The sequence below is a fragment of the Rutilus rutilus genome (assembly GCF_951802725.1).
Source record: "Rutilus rutilus genome assembly, chromosome: 1".
NCBI classification, from domain to species: domain Eukaryota; kingdom Metazoa; phylum Chordata; class Actinopteri; order Cypriniformes; family Leuciscidae; genus Rutilus; species Rutilus rutilus.
The window spans coordinates 23,998,062-24,011,680 of NC_140209.1; the positions used below are offsets into that span (position 1 = coordinate 23,998,062).

The following is a 13,619-nucleotide window of genomic DNA, read 5'->3' on the forward strand; positions in this document are numbered from 1 at the left end:
GAAACTTACCGACAACTTACCAACATCTCCAGTTAACCAGAAGAGTATTAATTTAGTTTGTTTATGTTAAATAAGAGGCAATCTGAGGCTGGAATGTTTTTGAAATCATGTGACTATTCGTTCTGGTGAAATCACAACAAAATGCACACAAATCTGTCCCTGTTCTTAATATACAATCACTGATGAACATCTTTTTATGAGGAAAAAAACCTTCTAGGGATTAGAACCCAAAACCTGAGAACTTCTGACATACTTAAAGGGATAGTTCACCCAAAAATGAAAATTACCCCATGATTTACTCACCCTCAAGTCATCCTAGGTGTATATGTCATTCTTCTTTCAGACGAATACAATCACAGTTATATAAAAAAATATCCTGGCTCCAAGCTTTATAATGGCAGTGAATAGCTGTTTCTGTTTTGAAGTCCATTAAAGTGCATCTGTTTATCATAATAGCGCTCCACCGCGCCAGGGGGTTAATAAAGGCCTTCTGAAGCGAAGCGATGTGTTTGTGTAAGAAAAATATTAGTATTTAACACTTCTGGCCTTTTATGGACAGAAATTCACTGCCATTATAAAGCTGGGAAGAGCCAGGACATTTTAAATATAACTCCGATTGTATTCGTCTGAAAGAAGAATGTCCGTTTTTCACAGACGCTGGTTTTCAGCGTCCCGCCCCGGTGCCATTCTTCCCATTCTTACACAATATGGCATTCTTGCAGGTCCATCAATTCAATAAAGAAATAGAGTGTGCACATCCAAAAACCCTTCAGGTGCTCAATCAAATAAAGCATCAAACCCAAAATAAACAAGAATCGGCACACTGTCACTTCTGCTCCCAAGAATTTAATTAAAAAGAACAACATTTCGACCCAAAGGGTCTTCGTCAGGCAAGCAACAATCATAGAAAGGTACAATTTATATTAGTGTGAACCATCACCCCTGACCTCATTAGTGAACTAATTAGCCAATCATCCAATGCAGTAACGACCCAATCAAACACATCAAGCCAAAGCGGACCTGCACGAGGGTGGTCATGACCCAGAAGTTCTGCAAGAGCTTTGTGCCACAACAGACCGGAGGCGGAGGTTCTAGGTGACCTACCCCATGAGGTAATAAACACCATCAGTTCGGCACGAGCACGAAATCCCTTCTTGCCCTCCCTCCATACCCTCTTGATATTTGTCTCTGGTGCTCAGAGCACTTCAGAATGCCCCGTTCAAGCCTTTGCAGTCCGCAGAGTTAAAAGTCTTGTCAATGAAGACATTACTCTTTTAAGAGGGTAGGGGACCTGCTAGCATTTTCGGTCGGTCAACAAACCGTGCCTACAGTTCAGGCCGGGTGACGCCCACGTGGTATTGAGACCTCGGCCTGGCTATGTGCCCAAGGATCCTACCAATCTCTTCAGAGGTCAGGTGGTTAACCTGCAAGCACTGCCCCTGGAGGAGGCAGACCCAGCCCTGGCTTTGCTCTGTCCCATTCGTGCTCTGCGACTGTACGTGGACTGAACACAAAGCTTTAGGACCTCAGACCAGCTTGCCTGTAACGGAGGCCAGTAGAAGAGAAAGGCTGTCTCCAAGCAGAGAATGGCCCACTGGATAGTTGATGCCATCGCCTTGGCTTACCAAGCACAAGGCGTGCCTTGCCCGCTCGGGTTGCGAGCTCACTCTACTAGGAGAATTGCATCATCCTGGACACTGGCACGGGATGGCTCGCTAACAGATATCTGTAGAGCGGCTCGGTGACACCCAACACGTTTGTTAGATTCTATAACCTACTTGTTGAGCCGGTGTCCTCCTGTGTTCTCACCTCAAACGGGTAGAAGCACGGAGAGGCCCGGCTCAATTTCAGCTTGTTGCGGCCTAAACTATTGTGCTTATGTTCTCCATTGCAAAACCTGTTGAGTTCCTCCATCACCCCGGCAGCCGGACATGGCGGAGCGTCTGGAGCCAGGCCTACACTGTACATCCGTTGTATCTGTAGAACCAGTACTAGGCTGTGTGCCCATATGTAGTGACCGAGGGGATCCATCCATCCATCTTCTTCCGCTTTTTTGGGGCCGGGTCGCGGGGGCAGCAGTCTAAGCAAAGATGCCCAGACTTCCCTCTCCCTAGACACTTCCTCCAGCTCTTCCGGGGGGACACCGAGGCGTTCCCAGGCCAGCCGGGAGACATAGTCCCTCCAGCGTGTCCTAGGTCTTCCCTGGGGTCTCCTCCCAGCGGGAAGCGCCCGGAACACCTTCCCGGGAAGGCGTCCAGGAGGCATCCGGAACAGATGCCCGAGCCACCTCAGCTGGCCCCTCTCGATGTGAAGGAGCAGCGGCTCTACTCTGAGTTCCTCCCGAGTGACCGAGCTCCTCACCCTATCTCTAAGGGATCGCCCAGCCACCCTGCGGAGAAAGCTCATTTCGGCCTCCTGTATCTGGAATCTTGTCCTTTCGGTCATGACCCAAAGCTCATGACCATAGGTGAGAGTAGGAACTTAGATTGCCCGGTAAATCCACGACAGACCGGTACATCGACCACATTACTGCAGAAGCTGCACCGATCCGTCTGTCAATCTCCCGTTCCATCCTTCCCTCACTCATGAACAAGACCCCAAGACACTTGAACTCCTCCACTTGAGGCAGGAACTCTCCACCAGCCTGGAGTGGGAAAGCCACCCTTTTCTGACTGTAAACCATGGCCTCGGATTTGGAGGCGCTAATTCTCATCCCAGCTGCTTCAAACTCGGCTGCAAACCATCCCAGTGCACGCTGAAGTGCACCGAGGGGATCCCATATGCATTTATCCACGGTATAGTATATAAACAGAAGCCAGTGTCTTTCCCTTAGGGGAGCCCCCCTTTGATGAGGTGATAAGTCATTCCATATTGAGTACGGCCCTACGGAGTTAGTCCATATGTAATCTCCACTAAACTCCCTGTGGGTAGGATGTGGCTTCTGCAGCGTTCCTTATCCAGTGGAAAGGGCACGCTTTCCCAGTTTTTTCCAATAGTCTCATTGAGTAGGGTCATGCGGAAGAGCAGTGATTGACATTCTCTCCATAAGCACTGTCCCATCTCCCATCTCTCGGCTCCTCAGCGAAAACCTGAAGATGCGATGCACCTGCTGCTCATCATATACTCGCACTGGGAGGCGGAGCAGCTGATGCAAATATCGCAATGTGCATTGGCTCATTTAGTTACACTCAAGGTAGATTGGTCTCTCTATCGAGATTCCTATTCGTCGATGAGTCCGACGTGTTGTCTCCTTCAGGGAACGAGAGTTACACACGTAACCGAGACGTTCAAACACCAGACCATTAGAAAACAGGAACATTAAATGCAGATCTATGTTATTATTCACTAACATAAAGACTCACATTGTATTACAGTCGATCTAGGAAGAAACTATCACATTAAAAGTGAGTTCTATATCGATCAATTAAACTCAATGTATTATTGATTTGCATTTGATTTCTGGACATCATAATGTTATTTGTTGTGCATTTGAAAAGTACAATAGTTTGTGTTATTAGTTTAGTCTGATTGTGTTGTTGTATACAATTGTGAGTTCAATTAAGAACACATTTTTTTTATTGAGGAGTCAAAGCAGAAAATACAGATTTTCAAAAGGTTCAGTCAGGGATATGACAAAAAATAATTGGTAGAACCTCTATATGATTTAATTGGTCAGACGACACAGTTTCACCCTTGAGTGTCTATCTAATCCAAACGCAGCGTAGAGCGGCTGATTGAATGTGGCCTGGACTCTGTGGATGAGACTCATTGTGTCTGAGACGCTGTAGAAGGACAAAATCCCTGCGCCATGATCCACATACACTCCTATTCTATTACTGGACACTACAGGGAGAACAGTCTCAATGTTATTGTGACAGAATGAACAGAAAGTGGGAGTACAGTACAAACTACACGACTGATCATTAAACCCAGCTATACTTTCAGGACCAATTCCCTTCCTGGTGATGCTCTTATATGTCACTCCTATAACCACTCCTAATCTCCCATCTCCACTCCACTCCACCTCCCAGTAACAGCGTCCAGTCACACTCTCCACACACAACGCCTCGGCCCAATAATCAAATCTGTCTGGATGATCCGGATACGGCTGAATTGTGTCAGCGAAAGTGATCACTGTGTTTCCCTCAGACAGACGGAGCCAATTATTCACTGAGTTCAGATCCAGAGTCAACAGACGGAAATCTGATGGAGATAAACACATAATCACTCATGACCTTCCATCATTATTAGCACATTAACACACGTAACATTAGCTCATAACACATTAGTAGGATCTATTAGTTTTATAATACTAAAGTTGGACTTTTTTTAATGTCTCTCCAACTGGTAAAACCACCAATGAAACCTCAATTTCAACCTATGAAGTAAAATTTCATTTAGAGTTGCAATAAACCTATGCTAAACAATGTGTGCAAAAATAGTATCTATACTAATCATTTAACAGGTAACATGTATGTTATCACCTATAAACATAGTAATGTGTTACTTTCATTTATTCTTCCTGCAGGGTAAAGGCAACCCCATTTACAAATATCTATTCATGATAAAAATGTTTTACTTGTGTTACAAGCATCAAATATGGTTCAATTTTCAGTAAATGTCTATTTATGTCCATCAACATTTTCTATGAAAATGAATAGTTTAAGTAAAAATTATTCCTCTCCATCTTGATGACATGTCTTTTCAGTCATTTAAAAAAAGAAAATAATAAAATGTGTTGATTCAGGGTTGCTGCACACTTTTTAAAGGCTTTTTAAGACCTGAAGAAATCAAAATTAATACCGCACATTATTGCACAATATTGACAAAAATATATCTCGATAGTTTCAAAGTTTTGTTGATAATAATTAGATGATATTTTACTGATTGTGTTTTTGTACTGGTAGCATGGCTGGTTTAGGCCTGTTGTTGACAGCAGACTCACGAAGATATTCATATTTTTCATATTCTATGCAGTGGTCAGTTCACAGCAGTGACCGAACATAACAAATATAAAAACAATATGATATAAATATAAGACAAAAACTCATTTGGGGACATACCTAAACCTGCACACATAACGCAAGAGGCTGCTGTAAATGACGCGAATTGTCACGTGAACAAGCAAATCCACAAAGAAAAAAAAAAATATATGTTTGCTAATTAGATAGTTTTAATTTGGAAAGCATTTAGATACGTCTAAGTCAAAGTGTCATCTAAAATGTAAGACCTTTCATAAGTAAAAATAAGACTTTTTATGGCCTTAAATTTTAAGACTTTTTAAGGATCCCAGGGGACCCTGTGATTATTTTTATTATTGGTTTTAAAATTTGTTTGTTGTAGCCCATGCAATGTAGCACAAAAAGTAAAAGAGGCCATTAACTAGTCATTATTAGTCAAACTTATGTTCATAGTAACTCACATTGCAGAAACTCTTCCCTCGTCTGATATTCAGGTGTGCCAATATCCTGGATGGATTTCACTATGGAAACAAAACACATCTGCAGTTTAATTCTCATTGAGATATATGCATGTACAGTATATATATGATGCTGAACTCATTTCTGAGAATAGACGTCTTTACCTATTATATATGACTTATCTATAGTCTCTCTGCCGAACTGCAGAAGTTTGTCTCTGAGTTGAGAGACTGATTTCACCATGTTGTCGAAAGACAGATGAGAACTGATACTGAAGCCATCTGTAGATCCAGAGAGATATACAAGAGACGGCAAACTCTACAGACACAAAAACAAAAACTCCCTGTAATTACAGAAGCTTGTGTTTTTGAATTACAGAAGTCCTCAGTGTTTGAGAAGATCTCTGTTACCTGGAGGAAATGAACATGATCTTGTGTGAGTGAAAGCTTATTCATTTCAGCGTCTCTCCTCCTCAGATCATCGATCTCCTGCTTCAGTCGCTCCAGTCGTTCTTCAGCTCGACTCACTGCAGATCTTTCCTGATCTCTGATCAGCTGCGTCACCTCTGAGCGACGTATCTCAAAGGAGTGGATGAGCTCAGTGAAGATCCTCTCACTGTCCTCCACTGCTGTCTGTGCAGAGCGCTGTCACACACACACACACACACACATCACACAGTGATCTAGTAGCACTCCAGCACTGGAGGAAAGTCCAAACTAAGACTCAAACTTCTCTTCTTCTCCAAACTCACCTTATGAGACGCCACAGCCTCTGTCAGCTCCTGAAGATCTTTCTCTCTCTGCTGGATTCTCGTCTGGATGTTTCTCTGTGTTTCTTCAAAATGACTCTGCAGAAAACAAAAATATGATTACATTTAAACTACCAATAAAATGTTTGGGGTCAGTAAGATTTTTTTAACGTTTTTGAAAGAAGTCTCTTATGCTCACTAAGGCTGCATTCATATGATAATTTTTTTTGTAAAAACAGCAATATTGTGAACAGTGTTGGGTGTCGTTCATTACTAAGTAATTGAGTACTGTAATTTATTTTTTTAATTTATTGACTTTTGATGTAATTGCATTAAATACGGTATAGAACAATTCTATATAAAACAATAGTGGATTTAACATCAACATTCAACGTCTATTGTTAAAATGTATGTTTTTATGTAACCTTCTCCCTTTAAATGCTTTGGTCAGTTCAAGAATTATTTATGCAATTTATTTGAAAGAATTAAGAGAACGGTTTCAGGTCTATCCTGTATTGTTTAATTGGTCCAGATTGATATAATTACACTTGAAATAATAATTACACTGTTGAAGATGTAAATAATTCATTAGTAACTTACCCAACACTGATTGTGAAATATTATTACCAATAACGGTTTTCTATTTTCTGTCAAAACACAAATAATGAAGTTAGCTTCTCTGATCGAGAGATTCAGTAGGGAGTAGGGGTTCCATAGACTAGTCGCCTTGTCGACTTTAATGCTCTGCCATGACGCTTTTAAGCTTGATGTCGACTAGTCTTTGATCATGTGATTTTGAAACTAACAACATATATAACAGGACATTCGGACTGGTCTGACTTCGTGTGCTATATTTAAGGTTTTTGTAAAAAAAAAAAATATTTAAAGTCCTAAACTAAACTAAACTCCTGAAAAAAATCTCAGAGATTTACATTTTCTGTAATACTAACGCGGTCCTATAGAGGGGGCCAAAGGATAAGAAATCTTTGAAGTCCGCTTTTACGCTCAGTTTCCGTCTGTTAATATGACAAATAAATGCATACTCCAAGCGCTCCACAATTTATGTTTGTTTATACCATCTGAATGCTCAATATTGAATGTTGAAATGCATGTTTAACACTAGAACTCCCAAGGCGGTCATTTTGACCGTTTTTAAATTTTACAGTGTAATAACTTTGTTAAAATAAAATAAATGTGGCTGTAGGACTCTGACTTTTCCTAAATATGTGTATATTTTATTCTGACACTGTTATTTTATTAAAATCGCAAAACACACAACAGTTCTGACTATTTCTACCTAGAGAAGGTATTTTGACCACGCGCATTATAGATATCATAAGTCCGCTACATTTCAAGTTTCGCAGAGGGACTTCATCACACGACTGGCGAGTGAACTTCGCTCCGACCACATGGAATCAGAAGCCATACAACTGGAGGAACTGCAAACAAAATAAAACCAAGGAGACATATATATGTGCCAAATGTCACAAAGTGTGTGGGAGCTGCACACAAAAGGCGGTGTTTACCTGTGTGGAATGTGCGTAAGCGTCAATGATGCGGGGTGTTTGCGCCGTTCAAATGGGCAGTTAACCTGATTTTGTTCGTTAATATTTTTTGTTCACTGAAACTAATCGTTCTAAAGCAGTTCGTTTTCTTGTTTAGCTAATGTTCATGTTTTTTCTTAGCCTGTTTGTATACATTTTCACATTCATTTGAATTAAAATTGTGTCCTGTTTATTATTACCTATCATTGTGGATCCATTTGTTTTTAGATTTGGTATTGATTATTGAACTTATTTACAAACAGGGCTGTACTAAACGGTATGAAGCTTTGACGTTTCCTAACTTTTGTGCATGTCTATTCACTATTCACGTTCCTCAAATAGAGGCAGCACCTTTCGGGGCAATCTTTCTTTTGTGCTTGTTTTAAGGGCTATGACGACAGGAATTAAAAGCTTCATTGGAAAAGAGAAGGTTAACATGTACAATAGATATGACATGACGAAAATGACGTTCAGTACAGCCATATGAACGTCAAAGTATGAACGGTCAGAATGACCGCTATGGTCGTTCTAGTTGTTATGGAATTCCGGTAGTTCTAGTGTTAACACAGTTTATTGCTTAAAAACTGGAAAGTTCCAGCATATATTCCTTTCTGTTTTTGAAGTAAGCTGTTCACAAGGCGACACGAGTTCAAGCCTCAGCTCGAGGTTCAGGCTTCTCAAGCCAACATCAAAATTTGTTCACAAACTTTAGCCTCTAGTTGCAAATTGTGGCATGTTGCAAAGCATTTCCATTTATTGAATTTTTATAATGACGTCATCAGCGATTAGTCAAGGTCGACATGACTTTAATCGCATAACAGTTGACTTAAAAAAGGAAGTTCAAGTATATACTTATTTAATTGTTGCGGCAAACCACCCGTCACCCCGCATTTCCTCATTAGTACCAGGTGAAGCTAATCTGCAATCCACTGCGCGTCCCAGGCCGGATAAGGAAATGCACCGTTGCTATTGTTTGTGTGCACTGGGAGCTGACCCTATGGCAGAGAGCAGCGCTGGCTCGAGTATTAGAGCTTGATGTCTGATTTAATCACTGTGCGGGATCGGGAACTCACTAAAGAACTCTGAAGGGACAGCCGGTAAGCTCTGAAGCTCTGCTGGTTTAAGAAATGAACTTTGTCATGCTTGCTAGTTGCTGTTATCAGCATGTGAAAATAGCATTTAATGACGCTCTGTAAATCGCACCATGGTCTTAAGTAGTGTATTTTAACTTACAGGTGTTTATTGGTGTAGTCAGTGTATTAAAATATGCCTATTCGTATATGTATATGCTTTTTTTTACATTTAGAATTTGTTAAAGGGTAAGTTCGGTATTTTACACTTAAAGCCCTGTTTACAGATCGTTTCTGATGAAATAGAACGGTTAAGATTAAAATTTGGTCACATGCTGCTGTCCCGAGAATTTTAGGTTTATTTTGCTTCCCCCCCCCCCCCCCCCCACCTACACAATGGCAGCCTATGGGCACTGGAACAATCCTTCATAAAACGCATTCAACTTTCGTTTACAAAGAGATGAAACTCACCGAGTGGTCTGGGGTGTTCACTGATATGCTCACACAAAAATCGCTGCAAAAGATGCTTTCCAACAGGTGTTTTACCATTCGTTGTAAAACTGTGGATCTATTTTTCCAAACGTCTCACACCCGTAGATTCTTCCGTTGAGAGCTTGAATAATAGACACTCCAGCCCAGTTGGTGGCGATAATGCACCTTTGCCAATTGCAAGCAAACCACTGGCATTTCATTGCATAGATATCATATAAAGGCTAGATGTCTTAAGGCGGAGTCACTTCCGGCATCACCGGCGGTCATCTTACCACAGGGAAGCAGTGAATTAAGGTGAGTGATCAGCACGCACACAAATCCTCTTATCTCGCTGAAATCTTGACAGATTTACAAACGGTTTGGTTTCTTACAAACGTTATTAACGTGGCTATAATTCCGAAATGCTTGAACATGTATGTTATAATTATTCATATGTATGCAGTGTCATAACTACATCTCTGACGTTTATAACAAACCAAACCATTTGAAAATCGGTAGAAAATTGAGCAAGTTATGGTTATTTAAAAGTACATGCACCATGTTACGAGTGAGCGAGCACACTGTGGTAAGATGGCCGCCGTGTGCGGACGTCGACCTCCATTGGCCAGCAGCGCGCACGAGACATCTCGCCTTTATGATATCTATGTTTCATTGAATACACAGAAGAAGCCGAAGAAGAAGCGGCGGAGTAATACCGTACCTCACACAGCTCATCCAATACAAGTCAATGGAGTTGGACAAAAACTACGATAAAACCTGATAAAAAGCATCTTTTGCAGCGATTTTTGTGTGAGCATATCAGTGAACACTCCTGACCACTCGGTGAGTTTCACGTCTTTGTAATCAAAAGTTTAATGCGTTTTAGGAAGGATTGTTCCAGTGCACATATGCAGCCATTGTGTAGGTCGGGGGGAAAGCGAATGAAACCGAAAATTCTCGGGACAGAAGCATGTGTCCAAATTTTTATCTTAACCGTTCTATTTCATCAGAAACGATCTGAAAACAGGGCTTTAAGTGTAAAATACTGAACTTGTCCTTTAACATTTATTTAAAATTAATTTACTTAGTTTACCTTATTTGATTGGTTTAATTTGGTAACTCACAATTTGGGCAGTTGTTTAAATACTTCAAATAATATGAAATACTGCTTAAAACCCATTTGATATGAATAGAAATAAAAACTTAGGTGATTCAACTATAATTGAATATAGATTGTTTAATTATTAAAATAGCAATTCATAAATATGGTTAAAAGCAGAAGTAATTTCATAGCCTTTATGGTTAAAATTCTGTAAATTAAACTACAAATCTGTAAAAGCTATTAAATGCATTTATTTTGTACTTTAAATGTAAAATAAATGATGTATGTAATTTATTGTCATTGGGCTGTATAATACCTACCAGCTTTAATTGAATGTGTGGTATTTACCAACTCAGACCTATGTGCAAGAATTAAAATTAAGTCATGGTAAACCTGCCAATTTATGCACTTTATTGGATTTGCTGGGGATTAACATTGTATGTATGTTTATTTGTTTAAAGGTTTTTCACTACGTGAATGCTATAATAAATAAATGGATGGAAATAAGTCACAAGGCCTAATCATTGAGTGGAATCCAGTTTACAACTTAAAATAGTGAGAACCTATCTTCTTAAAGTGTGGGAAAGCGCACAGTTAGAAAACAACACTTGACACCCATAGTAGGAAGCAGTACCTGTTCCTCTGTCCTCACTGCTGCAGTTGATACAGTGTCATGATGTTTGTGTTCATCCACCAAACACAGCATACAGATACACCGCTGGTCGGTACGGCAGTAAATCTCCAGCATTTTACCATGTTGAGGGCAGATCATCTCCTGCAGTCGTCCAGTGGCGTCCATCAGATTGTGTCCTTTACCTCTGAAGAGACTCTCATGCTGTTCAAGGTGATTTTGACAGTAAGAGCTTCGACACTCCAGACACGACTTCACTGCTTTCTGTTTATTTCCAGTGCAGGAGTCGCACTGCACATCTCCAGATCCAGTGTGAGGAACAGCAGGAGCAGTAGGAGCAGCAGATTGGAGTCTCGTCTTCAGTTTCTCCACCATTTCAGCAAACACCACATTCTTACCTAAAACAGGTCTTGGTGTGAAGGTCTGGTTGCATAAAGGACATTTGCAGATTCTCTCCCGATTCCAGTAGTCTGAGATGCAGTTCATACAGTAACTGTGTCCACAGGGAATCGTCACTGGATCATTCAGTAGATCCAGACACACTGAACAGCAGAACTGATCCTGATCCACTGAAATATTGGCTTCTGCCATTTCACTGTATAAACACACAGAGAGAGAGAGAGCAGTTCATTAGTTTACTGTGGTCCTTTCATGAGTACGCCTGCCAATCCAGTCTTAAAAGGGTGCTTGATAATGATTTCACTAACTTTAGTTAGTGTGTAATGTTGCTGTTTGAGCATAAACAACATCTGCAAAGTTACGACGCTCAAAGTTCAAAGCAAAGGGAGATATTTTACTTTACAGAAATCACTTTTTAAAGCAGCATTATGCAGCTTTGCCGATTTCTTCGCTGTTTTCTCGCGGGTTTCTCTATAGAGGTCCCCCTACAGCTTCGGAATAGATATTTGATAACACTGTCGTCAAAACTCGTTGGCGACTCTACCCCCTCCCATCTTCTCCCGCTCGTCATGTGCATTTGTTTTCAAAGAACCCGGCGAACGCACGGAGCCATGTCCACTGAGGCATGTATAATACACAGAAGGCTAGCATATAAGGCTAGCCCGCCGGCCCAAAGTTGCAAGGGTATTTTTTGTCTCACAGGCGCTCGAGGGGTGCGAGAAGACCACCATTCAACCCGAAAACAGTCATATAACCATTTCAATGACTCCAAAGCTGTTCGGTTAAGATAAAAAAGTTACTTAGTTCACCTTTACTTTACAACAAGTAGACAAGATTATAATGAACTTCTTCACAGGTTAGTGACATCACAAACCTTAAAATGTACATAAACCCTGCCCCGGGAATGCGATTTATAGAATATCATGACAGAATATGCTAATCAATGACTAGAAGATAACTACACATAAGCTACATAAATTCATCAACTAACCATTCAGAAATGTTTCCGTTGCACTCTACATGTTGTCAATTCTTCGGGAGTCTCTCCATTTTTTTCCCGACTCCAGTTTGAACATAAAAGGCTAAAAGTTTTTGAAATTTTCAGTGTGTCTGCGTGAGGTAAAGCTGCTAACATACTCTTGAAGCTCCGCCCTCTTTGCGGGAGCAGCAGCTCATTTGCATTTAAAGGAACACCCTCAAAAAGTGACAATTTTAACATGCCATAAAAATATATCTGTGGGGTATTTTGAGCTAAAACTTCACATACACACTCTGGGGACATTTGGGGACAGATTTATTTTACATCTTGTGAAAAGGGCATTATAGGACCCCTTTAGTAGTTAATGCTGTCCTCGCTCGAAGAAGGCTCGATCCGAGCTCAACCCCACACGGTACATAGGAGCAAGAGCATGCTTGCATTTTGATTCAGCAAATCAGTTCAGGTGAATGCAGACGCGATTATTATTCATGAGCCGCAAGTTTGACATGGGTTAAAGTGTTAAAGACTACTGTAAATTAATGATTTTAAACAGATGGGCAAAAAAAAATGACATGTTGCATGGTAACATTATCAATCTCAGACCTCTTTAAAAACACTGAATGGTCAGTAATTTGTTTCACACACAACCATCAAAATATGATAATTCTTCTGATTATGATCATTTTAAATCAAACATGGACGCCACGTTTTAGCTCTAATTATTCAAGTAGCCTAGTAATACATATTTAATGTTTCCTAATTTTCTAATATTTCTTAAAAAAGGTGGTGTTGTTGTCTGATGAAATTGATCTAGGAAAAGAAAACGACGTTCTGCTCTACCGAAAGAGCACAGGCACGCACGTGAGGTGTGAGCAAAAGTAAAAGCTGTGACATAAAAAGTTTATTTTCACACAAAAAACAAACAAACATAATTTGCCACATTTTGCATCTGCAGAAAGTCATAACAGCTGTGAATTCACATGTGATTTGACTCTTTCATTCAAACTCTGCACTTCACCAGTGCGCTCTAAGGATTCGCAAAACCGAAACTAAGCACAGCTGAAACAAACATTCATAAAAACTTCTAAAATACCTTTGAAATCACCACGAGTTCTGCGTCTTTGATTTCTGGAGTTTATTCTTTAAAAGGCTGAAATGATCCGTCGATCGATTTAAAGATGTGGTGTTTTCTGGCGTCGATGAACATGTGTGAACAAATCGTACTCTTCCTACTTCCCGTAGTGTCACGTGATCT

At 40.5% G+C, this 13,619-nt stretch overlaps 1 protein-coding gene across 1 annotated transcript; it reads right to left on the bottom strand.

Annotated features, from left to right (window-relative positions):
• Window positions 1–704: 704 nt before the first annotated feature.
• LOC311276953 (tripartite motif-containing protein 16-like) lies at window positions 705–13,619 on the bottom strand. The gene is made up of 7 exons (XM_084387021.1): window positions 13,458–13,619; window positions 10,990–11,581; window positions 6,172–6,267; window positions 5,831–6,064; window positions 5,585–5,738; window positions 5,423–5,482; window positions 705–4,203 (listed from the first exon to the last, which is right to left on the bottom strand). The coding sequence occupies exons 2-7, from the start codon at window positions 11,575–11,577 to the stop codon at window positions 3,665–3,667; spliced, it is 1,671 nt and encodes a 556-aa protein (XP_084243147.1). The 5' UTR covers window positions 11,578–11,581; window positions 13,458–13,619; the 3' UTR covers window positions 705–3,664.

Excerpts from the sequence above, each read along its gene's own strand:
- LOC311276953 (XM_084387021.1), bottom strand. The coding sequence starts at position 11,577 with ATGGCAGAAGCCAATATTTCAGTGGATCAGGATCAGTTCTGCTGTTCA. Across the intron at positions 5,739-5,830 it reads ATCATGTTCATTTCCTCCAG|AGTTTGCCGTCTCTTGTATA; the intron begins GTAACAGAGATC and ends TTGTGTCTGTAG. Across the intron at positions 5,483-5,584 it reads AGATAAGTCATATATAATAG|TGAAATCCATCCAGGATATT; the intron begins GTAAAGACGTCT and ends TTGTTTCCATAG.